General features: G+C 29.6%; 1 protein-coding gene across 1 annotated transcript in view; it reads right to left on the bottom strand.

Annotated features, from left to right (window-relative positions):
- Positions 1-7,038, bottom strand: part of LOC107440721 (glycine receptor subunit alpha-2) — a 48,351-nt gene extending 41,313 nt beyond the window's left edge. Inside the window, exons 1-2 of the mRNA XM_043047056.2 lie at positions 6,939-7,038; positions 4,611-4,690 (exon numbers count right to left, since the gene is read on the bottom strand). Coding sequence (XP_042902990.1) covers positions 4,611-4,690; positions 6,939-7,012 — 154 coding nt within the window. The 5' untranslated portion in view covers positions 7,013-7,038. The remainder of the gene's footprint in view (positions 1-4,610; positions 4,691-6,938) is intronic.
- Positions 7,039-21,858: the final 14,820 nt, after the last annotated feature.

The raw sequence follows: 21,858 nt of genomic DNA, 5'->3' as shown, positions 1-21,858 counted from the left end.
GAAATAACTAAATCATTGTGGTATCTGAGAATCTTTTAATTCATCCAGATAAATGAAAATGCTGAAAAAAGTTTCCCACCACCATGAATGTCTTTGAGAAAAGGAACTGTCCTAAATACAGTCAAACCCCGCTATAGTGAACCTTCAAGGGACCGACATTTTTGTTCACTATAACCGGGAGTTCACTATATCCGTTACGCAGGCAATTTAACTAATGGTTCCCAAACTCCTCCGTTTTATTACTTATTATTCAAATAAATGACTGAAAAATGTTATGTAGTAGCAAAAAATTTATTATTTTTTATTGCTCTTCGTCTTTTAGAAATTAGTAATCTTTAGCTGATGAGAAATCCTCAACATCAGATATGGAAACACTTNTTTTGATAGTATGCAGTCTGAGCATAAAAAGGCGGTAATTGGGCTGAAATTCGAATTATCACGGATTATATCAATATCGAACAACTTATTGAAATCTGATGTGGTGCATGTTTTTGCGTCGCTATAAAATTTTGTGGTCAATTTGGCTATAAAGCAATTGATATCATCAATGTTTAAGTCTTTTCTGAGTAATCTATTGCTAATCGCCCTTGGGGCGCCAGTCATTATAACCCCGATCACAAATAAACTGCTATAAAATAGTTTGGCTACCAGTTTTATCTTTTTTTACACTGATTATCGACACCTAGAGAATGCATATATGACTCGCCTGTCTCGAAGAGGTTAAAGGTTACCTCCATTGACAGCGACCTCAGTAATCGAATCGATTTTTGAAATTTTCTTATTAAAATACTGATATGTTTTCATCATCTTAAATAAAACCATTCATCATCTTAAAAATTAAAAAAAAAGTTTCATCAAAATATGTTTTTTCTTAGAAATTCATCTGTACATTGAAAATAAAAACGTTTACATTAAATCAAACTTGACAAATATGACTAATTAATTTCAAGATAGTAAAAACAAAAAAATCATGTTCTTATTTTTAGTAAAAATATCATTTCTTAATTTAGTATTTCAATAAATGGTTTTAAATTACAAAGTGCTAATGATAAATGAAATTTCAAAATGAAACTACTTTTTATTAGTCATTAGGACGCCAGCAAAATATTAGGAATGATTGCGATTTTATCAGCAAGAAATTCGAGTACGTACTTTCTGAGAAATCAAAACATTTACATTTTTATTAAATCTGAGTTTTTAATCTGATAAAATGAAACTCCAAATATGAATTTCCGCTTAAAGTATATCAATCTTTGCACATTTAAACATACTCTGTGTCTCTTTCTGGTGCGTTTAATATTTTAAAGTTTTTTTCCCTCCATTTAATACTTTCCCTAAGTTGGAAAAAGATAAGTAGTATTAAGCCTAGCTTTAATAAAATGTAATGCAGCGAATATTTTCTAAATCTTATATTAAATCTAGCGAGAGTGAGGAAGAAATAACGTTTAAAACTATAACTAAAACTTAATTTTCTAATAAAAATATTATTTTAAGATTTTGGAAAACTATTTTTGTAATTGTTATCTTACGAAGTCAAATATAGCGAAATTAGAAGTTCTTACATAAATATTAAAATTTCCCCTTTTTTACGAAAGAATTCGAAAACTTTCTCCGAAGAATTCGAAGTTCTCCTTACCCTAAAATTACAGAGTGAAGCAAAAGTTTTCAAATTGTCAAACACCCACAAAAAATGCACTTTTTATTTTTAAAAAAAAACGTAATCATTTTTCAACATATATTTCAATAATCAAAATGCATTCAATTCCAGTTGCAAGTAATACCGAGTTCAGTTACGATTAATAATTTCTATTTTCCTGATGTTTATTGGACAGGATTTATCTTTACGGTAAAAATCAGTGAAATTGAATTTTATTTGTCGTGAAATGAATATCACTTGATTTTAAGAATGGTTTCGATATTTTGTTCTGCTGAATACCAAATTATGTTGAAATTCCGGGCAATAATTTAGGCCAACACAGCCGTCCCTTTCTTAGACACAAAATCACATATTCGACTGTTTATAAGATCATCATGGAAACAGCAATGGGACTCCCAAACTATCTATAAATTGTACTCTGTCGAACTCGATTTGAATCCCTTGCATGGATGTTCATTTCACCCTGTTCCGAATTGGTCTTACTGGACTTGACCCATCTAGGGATCCTCCTCCTCAATGCAACCCTTGTAATGTTTAATTAATTATTCATCATATTCAATCATTTGCCCATGTTTTTACCGACATCTCCTTTTCGGTAGTTCTATTATTTTTTATCTATGGAGGTTTTTAGATAATGCTCATCATTCTGTAACATTTTTGTGTTTTTTCGCGTTATTGGTATTTTAAATTGCATATTAAATTTAATCTTCTCATGATTTTATTCACGTTTCTAAGTATATTCTTGCCTTTGTACCATTTTAACTATTTCATAAAATTTCATTGAATTGACAATTTCGGCTGATTTTATTTCATTATCAACTTAGATTGTTCTTGTCGTATTTTATCAATGTTTAGTGTATTTTGTACAGTGAATTCGCGATAACTCGAATCTGATAGGACTGACGAAAAACTTCGACATATCGGAAGTTCTACTTACCGTTAGTTTCGGTTTTGGACTTTCAAAATATTGTCGGATTATTTAATTAATGCTTATTAATTACAAATCTTCTAAATGCTTACAATATTTAAGACCATTTTTCTGACAGGCCATTTAAGATAAGACTGTTTGAAGCACTTTATGAAACCCTGGTCCATCAGCTGTAACTTTGCTGTTGTGTTTGGCGGGAGAAACTGCAAGTTTACTGCTTTCAAATTAGGTAGATCACTATGCGCTGTGCATTTATCCATAAAGAGTATCAGTTTTCTTTTCTTAGCGAAGAATTTCCGATCCAATTTTCTTACATAGTCTTCAAATAATACAGATGTCATCCAAAACTTTTTGTTAGACTTGTAATCCAAAGGATACGTTTTTACATTCTTGAAACATCGGGGATTTCGGTATTTTCCGATAGCAAGTAAGGGCAATTTGTCTGTCCCAGACGCATTTCCTCCAACTAGGACAGTCAAACGTTCCTTGCTCATTTTACCCCCTGAGCAGTTTTCATCCTTAAACATCATAGTCTTATTTGGAAGATATTTAAAAAATAAACCCATTTCATCAATATTGAAAACATCATTTTAACTGTATCCTTGAAGTAAATTTGGTAACGTTTCATTTAACCACTGTTCACATACTTCAAAAGGGACAGCTTTAGCTTCTCCATGAAGAGTGCGAAAGACATTATGTGTGTGTTGCAAAGGAAGGGACAAGATATCAGCTCCTATGTTTTTTTTTCTTGCTTCAAAAGATCAAAAAAAATCGAGTTAAAGGGAGTAAAATTCGAGTAATCGAGAATAATTAACATGAAGTTGAAGATAAAAGGGTCGGGACCTCATAAAAAATCGAGTTATAGTAATATTCGAGTTATCGTACTTCGAGTTATAGCGAATTGACTGTATTTTAATAAACGGTAGAGAGCTGCAAACTGAAATTTGCAGATTGTCGATTTTTTAACAAGACTCTACATTCTAAACAGAAACGTTAGAAATAATCATTGACCGATTTGTCGGAAATGAGGAGTCGATAATGGAACAGAAACAAAGTGAAACATAATTCATTAAATTATTTAGAAGTAGTGGTGAGTAGAAACCTTATAAATTGAATTTACTAACCCAAGAATCATACATCAGGGCTAAAGAGAATAGAAGGGCTAGTTCATTCCGCTCTTAGAGCTAAAGCTACGATTTCTCTCCTCATGACGTCACTGTATACACAGATCTCGGAGATCGCTGTATTATACTTTTTGACATGTATAAACGTGTTGTTTGGCCTCAGCATTTCCTCATTTGGATCTTGTGCCATCAAAATCTACTTTCAATTCATTTGATAACATACTTGTCAACTTTCACAAAAAGTGCGTTAATAGTGGTAGGGAAAGGTCAATTCAATTGAGATAGTAAACAGGTGTTTCATTAAAATTTAGCCAACAATTATAAACACTTTTAGCGAGCTAGAAAGCCTACCGTATCGGAGATGCCAACTTGTTCCGGACAGTGAGAAATATTTTCAAGTGTTAATCTTTTAATGCACGTTTCTTTGTTTAATAAATTTGATTTATAGGGTTTTTACTCACTATTACTTCTAAATAATTCAAAGGTTTTTGTGTTTAGTTTTTAAAAAAAAAGTTGGCAAAATTAACCGAAAATCTTTACATTTTTTAAATTATTTTTTTAAAAACCTTCGTTGAACAGCCGACCCAATTTTGGGTTTATGACTACGAAATGTTCAACTCCGTAGCCTTGTAATTTTGAACCCAATCCAGAAGACAAGGTAACTCCTGCATTAAGTATTGGGAGAAATTTGCATTCGTGAAGGACTTCTTGATGGAACTAACCCGCATTTGCGTTATATGAAGAGCGAAACCTCTACGCTACAGAGTGTTTGGCAGGTGAGCGAGACCAGATTTAGTGAGTTATTTAATATCAAAATAGTGAATTTTCATTGTTTCAACTCTGCAATACAATTTTCTTCAGTTAATCAAAATCAATATTCCCTTAATTCATAAAAGATTACCGTTTTCTTTGGGAGGCTGCAGATTGTCGTATTCATCTGGATTGATAGGCAAAATTGAATCAAATTCTAAAATATGTGATCTAAAAAAAAGAACATAAAGTCATGATGTGTAAAATAATACAATGCACATTAATTAACATCATTAAATTAAACAGTGCTCGCTGAGTCCTATAAAAAGCTAAAAAGTCCTAACGAATTCATCTCAGTAAAACTAACAAAATATTTCAACTTCGGCTTTTAGACTTTATTTTAAAAACAGTTTTTAATAGTTAACAAGCCCAGGTAAACAAAATAGAGGTATTAAATAATAGGCTTTATTTTAAGGCACTTTTAATTGTCAGATCTCAATCAACTTCTGAGAAGAAGTTGGAAGTGCTTTCCGATTCTTCTCTATCCATTTTCCTTTTAGAAAATGATAGTCAGATAGGTAGTCATAGGTATAGAAATGGTAATCATAGAGTTCATGTCAAAATTAAGTTACTATTCTACTATTGTGTTTAGCGTCCTTTTCCTTCCTAGTATTTTATTGAAGCTAGACACCTGGGCCACACAGCGGCCCCTATCCTACTCATTATAAAATATTGCACTATTTGGGGTTGAACGTTGTTATCAGCAGGCAGTGTGGTTGCTTCTGTTCTTAGCGTCCTTTTAAAAAGACGACTCCTTTTTAGCAAAGAAAAAAAAAACACGATAGCGTAGTTGCTTTACAATTGGATTTTTTTAGAAAAACAAAATAGTTCTATCTATCGTAATATATTAATAATGTAAATAGTTATATTTAGATCTGAAGTAAAATTCTCTGTCTTAATTCTTCTCCTTATCATCGAATAGCACTTATGAATCTACACTAATATATATTATTCGGATTCGTAAATATTGTTTTATATGTTACTCGTAATTTTCGTTATGGTTCTTGTATTTATTATTTCATATTAATCGGATAATTTAATTTTTTTAGTAAATAATTTATTGTACTTTAAATTTCGATATCAGTCTTTCGTTGCTTTCTGGCGATTGACTTCGTTGCACTTACAAGGTAGGTAAGGATACCTCAAATATTACGCTCACATTAAAGCATCTCAGTGTTTTTTAAAGCTGCAGTAATGAGTAACTGAAAAAAATATCCACTCGGTATAAACAAATATCTAGATATTATTACGACGTTTTTCATATAGGCATTTTTCATATATAAACAACTATTTGTAACTGCCCATTAATGGTTTAACGACTACAAATGCCCAAACGGAAGATTGTTATACTATTTCTAAATAGAATAGGCGCCGAGTCTCAAGGTTACGTGATTTTTCCACTCTTCACATTTCCTCCTCTCCATTACAGTAGTTTCCGCAAATCTTACTTTTTCCCAACGGCAGTACGTTTCAGTAGGAAACAGAAATATTCTAGCGTGGAAAAAAAAAAGATTGGCGGAAACTATGGTTCGCAGACGGAAAATCGCATAAACTCAAGACAACTATTCTAATTATTAAGAGTATACGGTTTGTATAATAAACAGACCTCTCAGTGCATAATTAGGCCTTTAATGTTAGACGCAAGTGCATAGATGCGTCGTTGCTGCTGCTTTTAAAATAAAAATTAGTTTATCAGTTGTTTGATTGACATATATCTTGGATCCTTACTTGAATCTACGTGCTTCCGATCAAATTATATCATATATTGTTGAAGACCTTTTTTAAAATCTTCGGTGGTACAGGTCACACAAATCCTCATAAGCTTTACCATCAAGTTTGCAGGGGAAATGGCTAACTCATCAAACATGTGAGATAAATATTTGTTGGAGTTTTCATAGAAATGAGTTGAGCTACATTTTGTGAACTAACCAATATATTTGACATTTTTGTTTTAATGTGCACAGTTGCCTACCCGAAATTCCTAGTTTTCATAATATTTATAGTAACGAAAAGAACAATTAAGGTAATTTGAAGCTGTCTAATTTGTCAACACTAAAACACTTAAATGCACGGCAAACTGAAAGACGTAAACGATATTTCTTGGTAATTTCCCCGTTTTTTAATATGAAAATCAAATTAGTACTCAAGTTTTTTGTTTTGTTCATTGTTATTAATTCATCAGAGTTTTGATAATAGTTTCTTACACATAATTATTAGTGTGTAACCTTTACAATGTCTATAATTTTAGACTCCGTTTTTGACAAATAAGTACTTTAAACATCTAATGAGGTGAAGATTACTATTACTTTGCATAAATTTCAAAATCTGACAATCGTTTATTACCCTTTCTTTTATTTATTCTTAGCTAAATGATATAAAGAGAAGTATAGGAACCTATAAAAATTTATAAATTACTTACCTAGTTGTTTTAAAAATAGTAAAAATCTGTATTAGTAGAGATAATGCCGAACCATTTCTGCGAACAAACTCCATTTTAATACTGGGCCATAAAACACAAGAATCTGAAGAAAAAAAAGATTTTATTTATATATATATATATACATACATACGTGCCAACTTTTAATCCTTTGAAGGATGATTTTCCCCAGTGGTAGTAAAATGAAATTTAAATTACAATTTTAAGCAGAAACATTCGCTGTATTTTGAAGAATCTTATGCGGATTACTACAATAGTATTACATATTATTATATATGGTTAATTTATTTAAAAATAGTGGTGGATCAAAAAGATTATAAATTAAGTTTATAAATGCAAGGAATATATCGAAAGCATACATTTTACTACCACTTTATATATAGAAATAAAATTTTACGCCAAATACGTAAAAGTTGACAGGTATGTATATATATATATATATATAGCATAATAAATAAAGCAAAATAAAAAAACAACGAAAATTAAGAAAAACAATAAGTTTCATTTATTGCGCATAAGCTGCTAGTAAATAGAACTCAAAATAAGTTCAAAATGTAGAGAAAACAAGGGAAAAATTACAAATCAATGAAAAAAGGGGAAATAAAGAAAAATAATAATAAAAATAACAAAAACCGGAAGAAAAATTTTTTTTTTAAAATTCCGGAAAATAAAAGATATAATCTTTTCATCAGCTCACACGATTATATCCGCAAAAAAGAGTGCTTTCTAATATTGCATCAATATAGCCAAAGCAAAATATATCAATGCAATAGTGTGAGAAGCACACCAAAAATTTTACAACAAATAAAATAGAACACAATAAGTAAAAATATCACGTAAAAACAAAATATAAAGAAGAAACAAAATAAAACATGAAATGAAATCTATAAAGCGAGTAGCGAATTACATGAAAGGGAAATTTTTCAAGAATGATTTAAAATATTTTCGTAACGAGATTGCCAGATTTCAAAAAATGAAAACAAAAGCGTAAATTGAGCTAAAAGCGTATTAAGCGCGTTCTTGCTGCATTACTGAAGTGCGTTTGGCCCGCCCGAAAATGGATGTGCGCACGGTAATATTATACTGGATAATTTAAAGAAGTTGACAATAAATAATTTTAGAAAATAAATATTTATTTAAGGAAAAAAATATGTATAAAATAGAAAAGAGAAAGAAATATGAATTGCCTGTTTTCCACATAATTAACCTATTTCAATATATACATATTGAAATAGGTTCCTCACATTATAATTTCGTTACAGACAACAATAACAGTTCATAACTCCTTTCTACAATACGCAAATCCATCAGTCTTGCATTTCAATATTCACAAATAGGTAAGCATTGAAATATTCAAATAAGATATGAGCAGGCTGAGGAAACATCTGATAGTAAAGGACGTATAGTTAATTATTCAGGTGATGCTTTCAATGTAAATCCGCTTGAATAAGAGGTTAAACAAAGCGAGGCGTAATTTAAGACTCAGGCTAAAAAGGAGAGTGTCTTTTTAATTGAATAATGCAAACACAACTATTTTTTTTTTTTTTTTATGCTTTTTCATTTTAACTTTTCCGTTCATCTCGTTTATCGATCTCCAATTTAATCATATTTTTTTCATACGGCGAAGGAAAGTTTCTCTTTTGGTAAATATTTCTATAAAAATGTAAGAATAAAAAGAATATTTGTGTTTTATGTACGAGTTTTGACTATAAAAACATAAATAAGTTTTAAATAAAATATAATTATAAAATCTAATTAAAAACAATCACTAAAATTTAAAAGAAACGCACGAATTAGTATGGATAATACTGATAAGATGAGAAACTGAAAGTACAGTCATTTCATTTGTGTGGAGTAAACTACTCATCACTATTAGATTTTTTTTTATTCCCCATAGGTAGTAAAATAAAATTGAAATTGCAATTTTAAGGAGAAACATTCTTTGCAGTTAGTGCAAGCTTATGCAAATTACTGTAACAGTGTAGTATAATTATATATTTGCTTAATTTTTTAAAAATAGTGGTGGATCAAAAATATTATAAATTAAGTTTATAAATGCAAGGAAGAAATAGAAAGCATATATTTTACTACCACTTTAAATATAGAAATAAAATTTTAAGCCAAATGCATAAAAGTTAGCAGTTATAAAATTGTCCTATAAGTTTGTTATAAATGTTAGAAAAATTATTGGTTGTCGTGGATATTTTAACTGTCAGCAAGCAAATATTTTTTCACCAGTTTTTGCTCTCTTCCGTCTCAGTATTAAAAATGCAAAAAGTAGTGACTAATAAAATTCAAAATTTTTTATATGAGATTAAAATTAACAACTTTTTCTTGCATATTACTTTCAGTTTACAATGAATTGAGTTTCTACCATTTTATACATTTTTAGTCGCTAGTGGCATTCTTACATGTTCAGAGATGCCAACTGCTCCGGATAAAACAAAATAATTTTTAAAAAAACGGTAAATAACTACAAACTAAATTTTGCAAATATAGGACTATTCATGTTAGCTTTTTAAAAGATATAGCATAACTTAACTAGTTTAAAGTGGTGAATTATATAAGCCTACGAATTATTTAGAAATAGTGGTGGATAAAAATTTAATAAATTCAATTTATTAAACTAAGAATCACAATTAATAAACTACCGCTTGAAAATATTTATTCGCTGTCCGGAGCAAGTTGGCATCTCTGCGTGTTCACTGCAACTTATGCCTGCCAACTTTTCTCTAGTATCAGGTAAATGCCATTTCAATCGAAAGCTGGTTGCATTTAAATTTAGCTAATGCTTAACTACACTCTAACGAAGTCCTAGTTGTAGTGTTTTGATTTTATTGGGCACCTGGGCCGCGAAGTGACCCCTATCCCATTCATCTGGAATTTTAACACTGTTTTGGTTGAGCATTGANTTGCATTTCAATATTCACAAATAGGTAAGCATTGAAATATTCAAATAAGATATGAACAGACTGAGGAAACATCTGATAGTAAAGGACGTATAGTTAATTATTCAGGTGATGCTTTCAATGTAAATCCGCTTGAATAAGATGTTAAACAAAGCGAGGCGTAATTTAAGAAGGTAATTAAGTTCCATTATTTCATATAAAGTAATAATTCATATATTTTTAAGTTCTAAAAAGACACAGATTTTTAAACTTGGAAATTCGCGATAAAGCTGAAAAGTAACAACTTTTTTCGTAACATGTAATCCCCATAAAATTCAATCTTTTTATTAATGAATTTTAAATTTCAGTAACCTGTTGCATTTTATAAGCTACATGAAAATTACATAGTCAAAATCGACAAAAAAGGAGAATCAATTGGCATTCTATTTATTTATTTTATTTTATTGTAATTTTTTTACAGTATACCACAATCACTGTCATATTTATGAAGTACAAACCCTTTATTTTTAGTAGTGTATGCATACTCCTGAACGTGTACATAGGTCGTACAGAAATGAAAATTTGTCACAGGGCAGAATACAATTTATTAATAAAAAAGGATAGTTACATCAGTTACCTGTATTCCCAAGCCACATCAATGTTTTTCTGCTATTTGGCTGTTTAAAACTAATTTTGAGAGTTTTGAGGAACTAATTTTCGGGTTTTTGGCGCATTACTTACAACATTTATTGTATGCCTTCTTGCAGAATATTAAACGTTTTGATCCTTAATTGCGTTCTTCATCTTGTCAAAAATAAAAAAAATGCGTAATTCGAGAGTGGCAGATGAAAGATTACGGAGGATGTGGCAATTCTGTTAAGCGCAACGTTGTTGCGTTACGGCCGTGTGCGATGTAAAGCTGCAGTATCAATGTTGACTAAGCAAGCCCTCTCTTCATACATCTTGTTATATACCTGTTTGAAATGATTAAATCTGACACGGCTACCACTTTTGCTTTCATAAGCAATCTTGCTGATTCTCATGTACTGAAGGTGTTACTGATCATACTTCTCGTAAGGTGCTCTTTTCTGTAGCAACCAACAAAAGTAGATTCTTCTAACATGAACCAAATGACTAATGAAAAGTATTGATGGTGTTAGTAAAACATTATTTAAATTTGATATCTGGCATGAGTCAAACTGCTATAAGCGGAACAAACCGTGTAACGCGCATTGTTGCTTTAGAACATATGAAATTATTCCGAAAGTATTCAAGTTTTAATTTAAGCAGTTGCCGGTAGATGGCAGTAACATGTACCACTGAAGCCCCTTTCAGATATCATACGCTTCGAAACCCCGGAGGGAATTATGAATAACCATGTATATATTTCGAAAATTTCGTCACAATTTGAAGCCTCGATCAATAATATTCGATAGTTATTTTTACAGATCAAATATTTTCTTTTTATTCGGCATAAGTATGATTTGATGTATGACGACATATGTATGACGTTGTTTTATGCCTTGTTTATAATAATTCCATGTTTAAGTGATGTTTATGTTCTTGAATGAAACTTTTCATTCTTTCGTTTCAAACTTCTGCAAAAGCTTATTCTTTGCCTATGAGCAGCTAAATCATACAAGGCATTAATCACGTGGCAGTTGAAAACTGGAAGAAACCGTCCCCACATAATCAAAGAAGAAAAAAATATGGGAATTGAAATAATGTTTTGATTGAGTAATTACAGAGTTCATTGGAGAATATAATATAGAACTACAACAGCTGACTTGTCCACATAAAGTAGTGACTATTGATTGTAGTGATTTAGTAAAAAAGTTATAATCCAAATTATACTTATATATTAATAACTAAAAACATGGTTGAAATGTATTTTGTCTGTTAGATTTAAATGTTTAAAACTCAAATTTCGATAATTTTTTCCCCGAAACAAGATCGGTTGGGATGCAACGCAATTTTTTTAATAAATTTTTTCAAGTAAAAATTGTAGTTGAGCAAAATTGATGCTTAATACTTTTTTATTTCCTTTTTTTCTTGCTTCTAAAATGTTTTCAAAATGTTAGCATATTTTTTTGTTAATTTTCGTTATAAAATTATTTTTGAATGGTATTTGTCTTAACTTGAGTAACCTTATTCATATTAGTGATTACAATTGCATTAAACACAATGTTGATATCTTACATTAAATCAGATTTAAAATTCATGTGAAAAGAAAGTGACTTTACGTTTATATATGCACAAATTTTAATTGAAAATCCGCTAACAATTTTTGTATTTTTATTCTAAAACAAACTTTAACAATTTTATTTAAAATGGAAAATTTGAAAGCTTATTTACCTTAATATATATATAAAATTAAATTTCTAAACAAGAGACGAAATTCGTTAATTATAGTATTTATTTTTTGTACCATGAATAAAAGTAATATTTTAATCTTAGAAGTAAATAATTATTCGGATTTATCTAAAATTTCAACTTTTTGAAGAATCTAATTAAAAAAATATTAATAAATTAGTTTTACATTTAAAGATAATTATTTAATCAAAGTAGGTCATTCTAACTAGATCATGTATTACTTGACAAGTTTAAGAAAAACGTAAAAAGTTGTTTTAAAAAGAGGAGAAAATGCTTCTAAAATCTTTATATTGTTAAAAAGCTCGTTTTTCATGAGTAAATTTTTCACTTTGAATAATTTTTTTGACATTTTGAAATAGTTAATGACCTCTGTCAAGTAACAAGACGCCTATCATTTACTTCCAAACTGAAAGTTTCTAGTTTCTTTTAAGTTGACGTTTCAATTACTCCAAAATTCCATTTTGATGCACCTTCAATTTCGACAAGTTACACTGCTGAGAAAGTTTTTACATTTAAAGAAACACTTTAACGAGGAAAAATGCAACTTCCAAGTATAATCTGTGAACCTGTAAGAAAATTCCCGTCTTAAATTTCATTATTTTTGACATTTTTAAAGATGTTCGTCGTGAAGAGCTATGAAACTTAATAAGATTCCTTTGATAATCAAAAACTTTGGTTAAAATGATTATTTTGGGTTTTTAAAACAGAAAGCAATTTTCAAGCATATATTAAACACAGAATTGAAACAGCGTAGATTATACAACTAAATTTCTTGTGTATGTTTTCGACAAGATAATTGATTAATTGTAAGATTTTTTTAAGGGTTTTGTAGTTTGAGGCGACAGCAGTTTTATAGAAGTCGGAGATGAAAAATACTTTGTTGTCGGAGTCGAAAATTATTTAACACAAAATTTGATTTTAAAGCATGAATTGAGTACCAGAAACCGTTTAGGAAAAAGTCTAAAATGAGTGTTATTGAAAAGATTATTAACTATAATTATGAGATTTTCTCTTTTTGTTCTCTGAGGAGATCGACAGCAATTTTTAGAAGTCGGAGTTGAAAATTATCTTATTGTCGGGGTCAAAAATTATTTTTTTAAGACAAAATAATAATTTTCAAGCATGAATTGAATGTCAGAAAACTTATAAGAAAAGTGTGTATTATCGGAAAGGTGGTTAACTAATTATAAGATTTTTCTTTTTGTTCTGGAGTAAGAGCCGAGAGCTTTTTTGCAGAAGTAGAAGTCTACAGCCACTTTGTAGGAGTTGCAGTCGGAAAAATTTATGGGACACTGATTCCTATTTGTAAAAAAAAAATCCTTGGTCTCATGAAAACCATTTAGAAATTTTTTTAAAATTATGTGGACTCAAGTATTACTTAAATGAATATTATGATAATTATTTAAACAATAACTTATCTTATAATCGGTTTATTATATTTTTAACGTTTCTTAGCCTATGTTTGCGCGAAATATTTAAAAAGAGCAACTAGTTCTAGAGAGGGAATTTCCAGTTCATGAATATTATTAAAGGATGGTCTTGTTATAACGTCGTAATTTATGTAAGAGCCTGATATATTGATATTTAGGTCTTTTTCAATATTTTCCACTGTTTTAATATTTTGTAAAAATATGTACGTTCGTCCATAATTTTACACTAGCCCCTTGTCTCCTACTTTGCCTTAATTAACATCATTAAAGAAAAATATCATTAAAGAGTATATATCCAAGCATTTTATAAATATAGCAAATAACCAAACAACAGCGAATTTCAGAAGTTCAATTAAAAATAATAAGAGAAAACGATGAACTAAACATCTAACTATAAACTTATCTTTTTACCATAGCGTAGCGCCGTACGTACTTTCGGTCGAAATGATTTGCCCATTTTGTCACGTTTTGAAAAGAAAAAAAGAGCTTCTTTATTCTTTTTTTTTTTTAATTGCTCTACCGTTAGCGGAAAAACTCTTTATACACTTTTTAGGGAACTCATTGTAATAACAAGGCGAGATCAAATTCTCAAAATGGAAAGAAAGCCAATTAAATTTAAAAAGTCAATAGGTTTATACAGTTTTTCTTGTGTTATTTACTAAACAGAGAGAACTTTCATTGCTGCCTGACCCTAGATTCTTGTAGTAATTAAACTAAATGTTGAAAAAAAAAAAACTAGGGTAGTTTTTTTAAAAAAAAAATTTAAATGCAGTTATGAAGCCTAATTATTTTTAATGAAAATTCTATTTTTCTTGCCGCTTCTGTCCCTGTCAATAATGTCCCCTTTAAAATATATTTTGAACATGTTTTTCTTTGTCTTAAATAATTTTAAATTTATTGCTTTTAAAATGTATATGTAAAGTGTGTTTCATAGTTGTCAATACTGTTACCAATTTCAAAACATTCCTTCTGTAAATCATATTTTACACTCTTGACTATCACATTTTCTAAAAAATTATCCTTAAACATTCCATTTTATTTTTTTTATAATCGTCGTTGAACTGCCGACTCAATTTCGAGTTTACGACCACTAATGTTCAACTCCGTTTCGAATCCAACTCAGATGACAAGGGAACTCCTAGATTATGCACCAGGACAAACTGGCCTTCTGGTGGACTTTTTGATGGAACTAACCCGCATTTGCGTTTCATGGAGAGGAAAAATTTTTGACACATTTATACTTCAAAAATAGCAAAACTTTGAATTATTGTATCGGTTGGATTGTAAAGCATCATTACGAAACACATTTTTTGATAGTCTTAAATTTAAATTTGTTAAAATAAAGCTATGTTGCTTTTCGTATAAAAAAAGTATGTTTAGCAGCAGTTACATTTCAATAGATTCCTCAAAAATATTTGAAATGTAAATTTTCTTTATATCTATGAAGTATAACTTTTTTAAGTAACAACTGTAATAAATAAGACCTGGTAAATATTTTTTAATTGTAAACCGTAACGTAGTTTCATTATAAAAATGAATTTTTTAAACAACTATTTGAATACACCATAATACATTTAGAATAAGATATTTCTAGCTGTATCAAACCAAAAAAAAGTTTATTTGTAGCTATTTGTTTATGTTATTCACTAAGTTAAAGCTACTGTTTTAATAAAAATGCTTTAAAATCATTAAAGTATGATAATCCGAGCGAGGGGCCTCTCTGGTCGAGCTTTCACTCACCAAACGCTTTGTAGCATGAAGGTTACGGGTTCGAATTCCTCCCTAACTTTTGATATCTTCATGATGGCCCTTTCTAACTTGTGCTATCTGTTCTTCAACTTGACAAGAATTTGTAAGCCGTACATAGTATTGAACAGACAAGCCTACATACAATAAATGAATAAAATTCTGGTTTTATCCAGTAAACTATTTTACTTATTTTAATAAGCATAAATACCACGAGAAAAATTATTTTGCCCGAAACTTTAAAATATATAAAATCCCTACCAGGATTAATATATTTAAAGTATAAAACGCAAAAGATATATATTTGAAATTCAAATAGATTTGAAAAGGTATGCACATAAAATATTTTATGATTTTAGAATCGCTTCTCTTCGGAAAAAAGAAATTTACTAAGAAAATGGAATATAAATGAATACAAAAAAGTTTTGTTCATAAAATGGGAAGCAGTTTATTACCGAAAGGGAATCACCGAAACTACTATGGTTGAAAATGAATTCAAAAAAGAGCATTTTAAGGTAGCTCAACTCAAAATTGGTCTATATTTTCTTTTGTGTGTTGTCTTTAGTGTATATCGAATCCTTGTTTATTCTCATTTATACTCGCAGTAACTACCATTATACAGCTTCTGCTAATCCAGAAAGACAACAGTATGTAAGCCATAGCTGCTAACACGGAAGCTTTGAATGCATCCATTTATTCTACTACTAGAGAACTAGAACTTCTCAGAATATTTAAAGCGGTAGCTAAATAACTATTTAAGACAAGCTCATACTTGCCAACTTTTCCCGGAAGGTTTTATTTTTGTATTTAATGTGGTGGCGAAATTTCTAGAATAACAACATTTTATTCCTCATTAAATAAATACGGTTTGTATAAAATGGTTTTGACTACCAATACATTTGAATAATTTAAACATATTCATATAGGATTGCTGGTTCTTAATTGTTAGCTATATTGCTACGAAGCACCAACATTCAATTTCAGTTTCATTGGCTTTCAGAGATGCCAACTGCTCCGGACAACAAAACGGTAAATAACAAAAAATTAAATTTTGCAAATATTTGACTATTTTATTAAACCAAGAACCACAATTGATAAACTACCACTTTAAAGTATATATTTGCTGTCCGGAGCAGGTTGGCATCTCTTTGGGCTTTACCTTATCACTAGAAAAACACCTTTTTGAAAAGCTTATGAGTTGTCTGGTATGCGAACTTAATTTGTTTAATTTTGCCCGCATATAAAATCTATTTTATTAAGTTAATAGGTTTTATATATTTGTTTTCAACAGGTGTTGAACAAAACCATCGCCAAATAAATTTATTAACAGGTTCACGCCAGGTCGACCCACCGGTGGATCACGCTAGATTGTCTCATCTTGGCAGCGCACCGGAGCAAAAACTGGTAACAATAAATTTCATTTTTTAGTTTTTTTCCGGGAATAATAAAAATCCATAACAACTAATTGTTTTTAACGGATGCAATTTTTTTATTAAATTGCTTCTTCGCCGTAATAAATTTCCTTAGAGTGAATTGTTATCGTTGAGAATAGATTAACTCCTCCCTAATAATATCTAATATTGAAATAGTTCTTCTACCAGTATTTTCACTTTTCCCGGCGTGAACGTGTTAAATCAATAATAAAATTCTAAGTCATGAAATTAAATCACAATAAATATTCAAATAGAAATTAAATAAAATAAAAAGTTGACAGGTATAACAAGCAGGTAAAGCTTTTAAACAAGAATCTTGATAATGTTTAACACTTATAATTCCACGTGATGACGATTCGTCATTTTACATTCAATTACCAGTAAACAAAAATTCGTCTTTTGTACACGGCAATAAATAACTGATTGTAAATTGGTATAAATTATCAATGCTACCTTTCATTCAAAAGAAATGATCACTTTTTTTCTTGGTGAAAACAAATATTTACTGCGAATATGGGTTAACAACACACAACCACGCAGGGTAATGATTAAAGCAAATTGTAGGAATATTTCACTTAAAGCTTTTCTTACAGATCAAATAAACTATCTCCAACTATAAATTCTCTTTATTTACAGTAACCTACATATTTACTTACAATTGAGCGTAAACATTGAATCTGTTAATCAATAATAATTTTGGGTGTTTTAATTCCTTTTTATAAAAGGTTGATCCAAATTGTTTTGGTTACCAGTTATTTATGCTTTCAAATAAGTAACAGACCTGATTGGTAAATGACATCGAATGAGGCAGAATGTAACAGAATACGAGAAAACAGAATATTCTAATGCCAACAATCAGGTTAAAGTAGTTTATCGAAGGCTTTGTCGTCACATGAAATGATGCTTTATTGCGAATAATAAGCTATTTGCTGTGACTTTGCATCAGTTACTCATGACTTTTAGTTGAGTTTAGTCTTATCTAAAGCCAGCGGTGTCTATGCATATTCTGAAAATGGTGTAAAGTAAAACGTCAATATGGAGAAAATCCAGTTTCGTGAAAGTGAAAAGCGTTTCTTATACAATTTTTTAATACGTTAAAACCTACTCGAACGCTGCATTATCTGGGTTCATAAAAATTAGCAAAAAACTGAGAATAAGACATTAATTTTGATAATTTTCATCGAGGTGGAAAAATGTAGCCAAATTGGTGATTTTTTTAATAAAATTGTAATAACTTTTGTAATATTTAAGTTATTTGTCCGTTCTAAAGTCCAGGCAATTCTTCACGGCAAGATTATATAGTAATTAGTTTAAAATCATCGCTTTACTTCAAATGTTGCGCATGAACTGTTTAAAAAGGCCCTTAAACCGTGGCTTTTTTTAAATTTTATTTGGCGACAGAGCTTCGATAAACCATGTTAAAAAAAGAAGCGGTAGCCAAACTATTTCGTCATTACTTTGTTTGTGTGCATTATATTGTTTTGGCGCATAACATTCACCACTACTTACTTAAAAATAAAATCATTCGCATGTACTTGTATAGCTATTATTGGTTAGATATTTTATAATTTAAGTGATAAAAAAATAAAGATTTACAGCAGTAGTCATAGTCATATTTTTAAAATTCCTGTTAAGTTTTCATCATCATCCTGAACTTTATATATTAGCCATGAAGGGTTTATCATTGTGAAAACTAATTTTTACAATACGATGGGGGAAAAAACAAGGTGACGATTGCATAGTTTTTCTCCGATGAAACCTCTCGTTTTGAATGGCTTACGGCCGAAACTGCCAATTTTAAGATTGGGAGTAAAATTTAATTTTGCGATTATAAGTTGTCAGCAAGCGACTCATAAAGGTTGCAACGTTCATATTTTCAAGAATTAATTTTAACTTTTAAGGTTTTAAATAAGAAAATTTATTTACCTATTATGACAAATCGATTATTCAAATATGTATATATTAGATCTATTACTGATTTTTTTAGGCTCTTACGGGCTGGCAAAGATGGCAGCTTGGAATTCTCTCAACAACATGGAGGCCAACCCGAAAGATCTAACACCCAACAATATTCTAGTGGTAGCTGACTAGCATTTAAGGTAGAGCTTAGTTTGCTTAATTTCATCAACACATAAAATCTTCTTTAAACTTAAACTGTATAAAATATCTGGGCACCTGAGGCCGCTTGCGGCCCTTTTCCTATTCATCTTTAGCTTGATCTTTGTGGTGCTTCGATGAGGTAAAATCTTCGTTACATGATTATGAGGCCTTCTAAAGCCTCCTATAAAAAGTAAAACAGTGGAGAGTTATGACATTTTTTTTTTCGTTTATTTTTGGATGAAACAAGATATTTTAACTCCCACGTTAACAGTATAAGTTATGATATTTAATTATAATGACATGATTATATTTAATTGAATTGATTAAAATGATATTTAATTGTATTATTATACTGCGCAGTTATTTTTAAACTTCAGTGAAAGTTAAGTATTTTATTTGTTTGATAGTTTAAACTAAATCGACAACCTTTATGTATACAGGCTTCCTGCGGCTTTTTTTTGTTGTGGTAGTAAATTTAGATTAAAGCTAGAATATATTTCATACTTTTATATACCACTTTATCGTTAGGTGGTGTAGCAAGCTAGAATTTTCATGCATATAAACTTTCCTTGGAGAACAATTTTTAATGGTCGTTAGACAGAAATTAAAATTTCGACATTTGTTTTATTTTCATTACCACTTTTTAAAATTTTCAAGCCCCGAGGGAACCCTGTATATAATATAATATATAAAAGGGCTTGCACTACTGCTCACCGTAAATACAAAGATGCCAACTTGCTCCGGAAAGCGGAAAACTATTTTCGAGGGGTAGTTTTTTAGTGTATGATTCTTTGTTTAGTAAATTCAATTTATAAGGTTTTTACTCACCACTACTTCTAAATAATTTATTGACTTATGTAACACTATAATTTATTGAATAATTATTATTGAATAATTTATTGAATATTTATTGAATAATTATTAATTTATTAAATAATTCATTGACTTCGTTAAGCATGCAGAGCTTTCTCATACCTGCCAACTTTTAATCCCTTTTATTATCATTTTTCCTAGTGCATACCTGCCAACTCTTCCGGAAGATTTTATTTCCGTATTTAAAGTGGTAGCAATACTCATGTTATTCCAATTAACTTTTTGAATTATAATGATAATTATAAATGAGTTTGACCACCACTACATATAAATAATTACAATAAATATATAAAAGCATAATAATCCTTGCACAAGCGAATTTCAACAGGATCAAAATATAAATATGTATTTGATTCAGGTTGTTTTTCGTTTATTGTCTTACAACCACTCTGAAAATCCATTCTCGGAAAGAGTGAAAGTTGGCAGCTATGCTAGTGGTATTAAAATGGAATTTAAACTTCAATATTAAGCAAACAAATGCGTTGTATTTGAGAAAACTTAAGTTGATAACCATGATAGTAACGCATATTAATATATGTGCTTAATTTTTGTTAGAATAGTGGTGATCAAAATCATTTGAAAATTAAGTTTATAAAAGAAAACATGGTATATATTTACTGCCACTTTAAATATGAAAATAAAATCTTCCGGAAAATCCGGAAGAGTTGGCAGGTATGCTTTCTTAAAAATCAGTAAAATAAATCGAAAATCTGCAAATTCCAGTGATGCCAACTGCTCCGCTTTCTGGAATAGTTTTAATAAAGTGGTAGCAAATTATATAGTAAAATTCGTTAGAGAAAGATAGTTGCGCTTACTTTTTAATATAGAAACCAGTAGTTTGATGCTTTAACATTGCATTTTATATCATACTTATAATTTTTGATATTTAGTGGTGAAAAAATTACTTATAATGAAAAATACTAAACTCAAAGTAATTTAAATTTCGCTACCACTAGAAAGTACTGTTTTGCAAAGCGGAGCAAGTTGGCATCTCTGAAATTCTAATTTGCAGCTAGTTACCGTTTATTAAAATATTATGTCTCATCCGGAGAAATTGACGTCTCTGTGAATTTTTAGAGCGATAGTTAAAAACAAAAGCTTTCAAAATTTCGGGTAATTTTGCCAACATTTTCAAAGTCTCAACCAGAGGCAACTGTAAATAAGTGATGTTTTACATGATCTTTTGAATAATTTATCTGTAGTTGTGTGGAAAAAAAACTTTTAATCCAATATACAAAACAAATAATCATGCATTAAAACTATTGTAAAAAGGTCGAAAGTTGGCAGACCTGCATTGGCTTAGATTCGTTAACTTTAATTAGAAGCACACTGCACTTCATCTTAAAAACAATGTGTTTTAAAACTTATATGTTTATGGATTTCTTATGCACAAATCTGCTTATTCTTATATATTCATGCATTTATCACATTTTACTTAAATATACCAAGTGTCAGTGACATTCGTCAACCAAAACGGATTCTATATTGGCTTAAACAGGGTGTTTTTAATTATAACCCCCTCAATTTCAACTACATCCATTTATCGATTTCATGTTCCCAAAATCTTCTTATTCTTATATATTCATGCCAATATCAGATGTTACTTAAAAATTAAATCAAAAACTGCGTTGAAATATGCTAACAATAGAAGTTCAGCATCTTGAATATTTTCCAATACACAGTGAAAATCAAATGTTTTTAAGTTCCACGAGAAAGTAAGTAAAAGTTTTAAAACTAGTGAAACGTTTATAAGATATTGACAAATTTTCTACTTTTAGTAAAAGAGTTGTCAGGTTAGGTCCCAAAAGGAATTTTCAAAAGAGAACATTCTGAAAAGATGACGACAGGCATGTTAGCGGAATCTTTCATTTTTAGACAGGAATGTTTGATGTTATTCTTAAAGGCTTTTTTTTTTAACCAATAAATATTTTCTGGTCATAAGGCTGGAAAAAAAGCTAAAATTTATCATTATTAAAGTTACAGTTTATAAAATAAATTTCAAAATAATGTTTTCCTATTTTAGAATTATCAAATGGATTTTCCCTCAAAAACAAGCTAC

This window comes from Parasteatoda tepidariorum, chromosome 10 (genome assembly GCF_043381705.1).
Source record: "Parasteatoda tepidariorum isolate YZ-2023 chromosome 10, CAS_Ptep_4.0, whole genome shotgun sequence".
Lineage (NCBI taxonomy): Eukaryota > Metazoa > Arthropoda > Arachnida > Araneae > Theridiidae > Parasteatoda > Parasteatoda tepidariorum.
The sequence above is the reverse complement of the archived record's forward strand: the minus strand, read 5'-3'. Positions and strand labels throughout refer to the sequence as shown.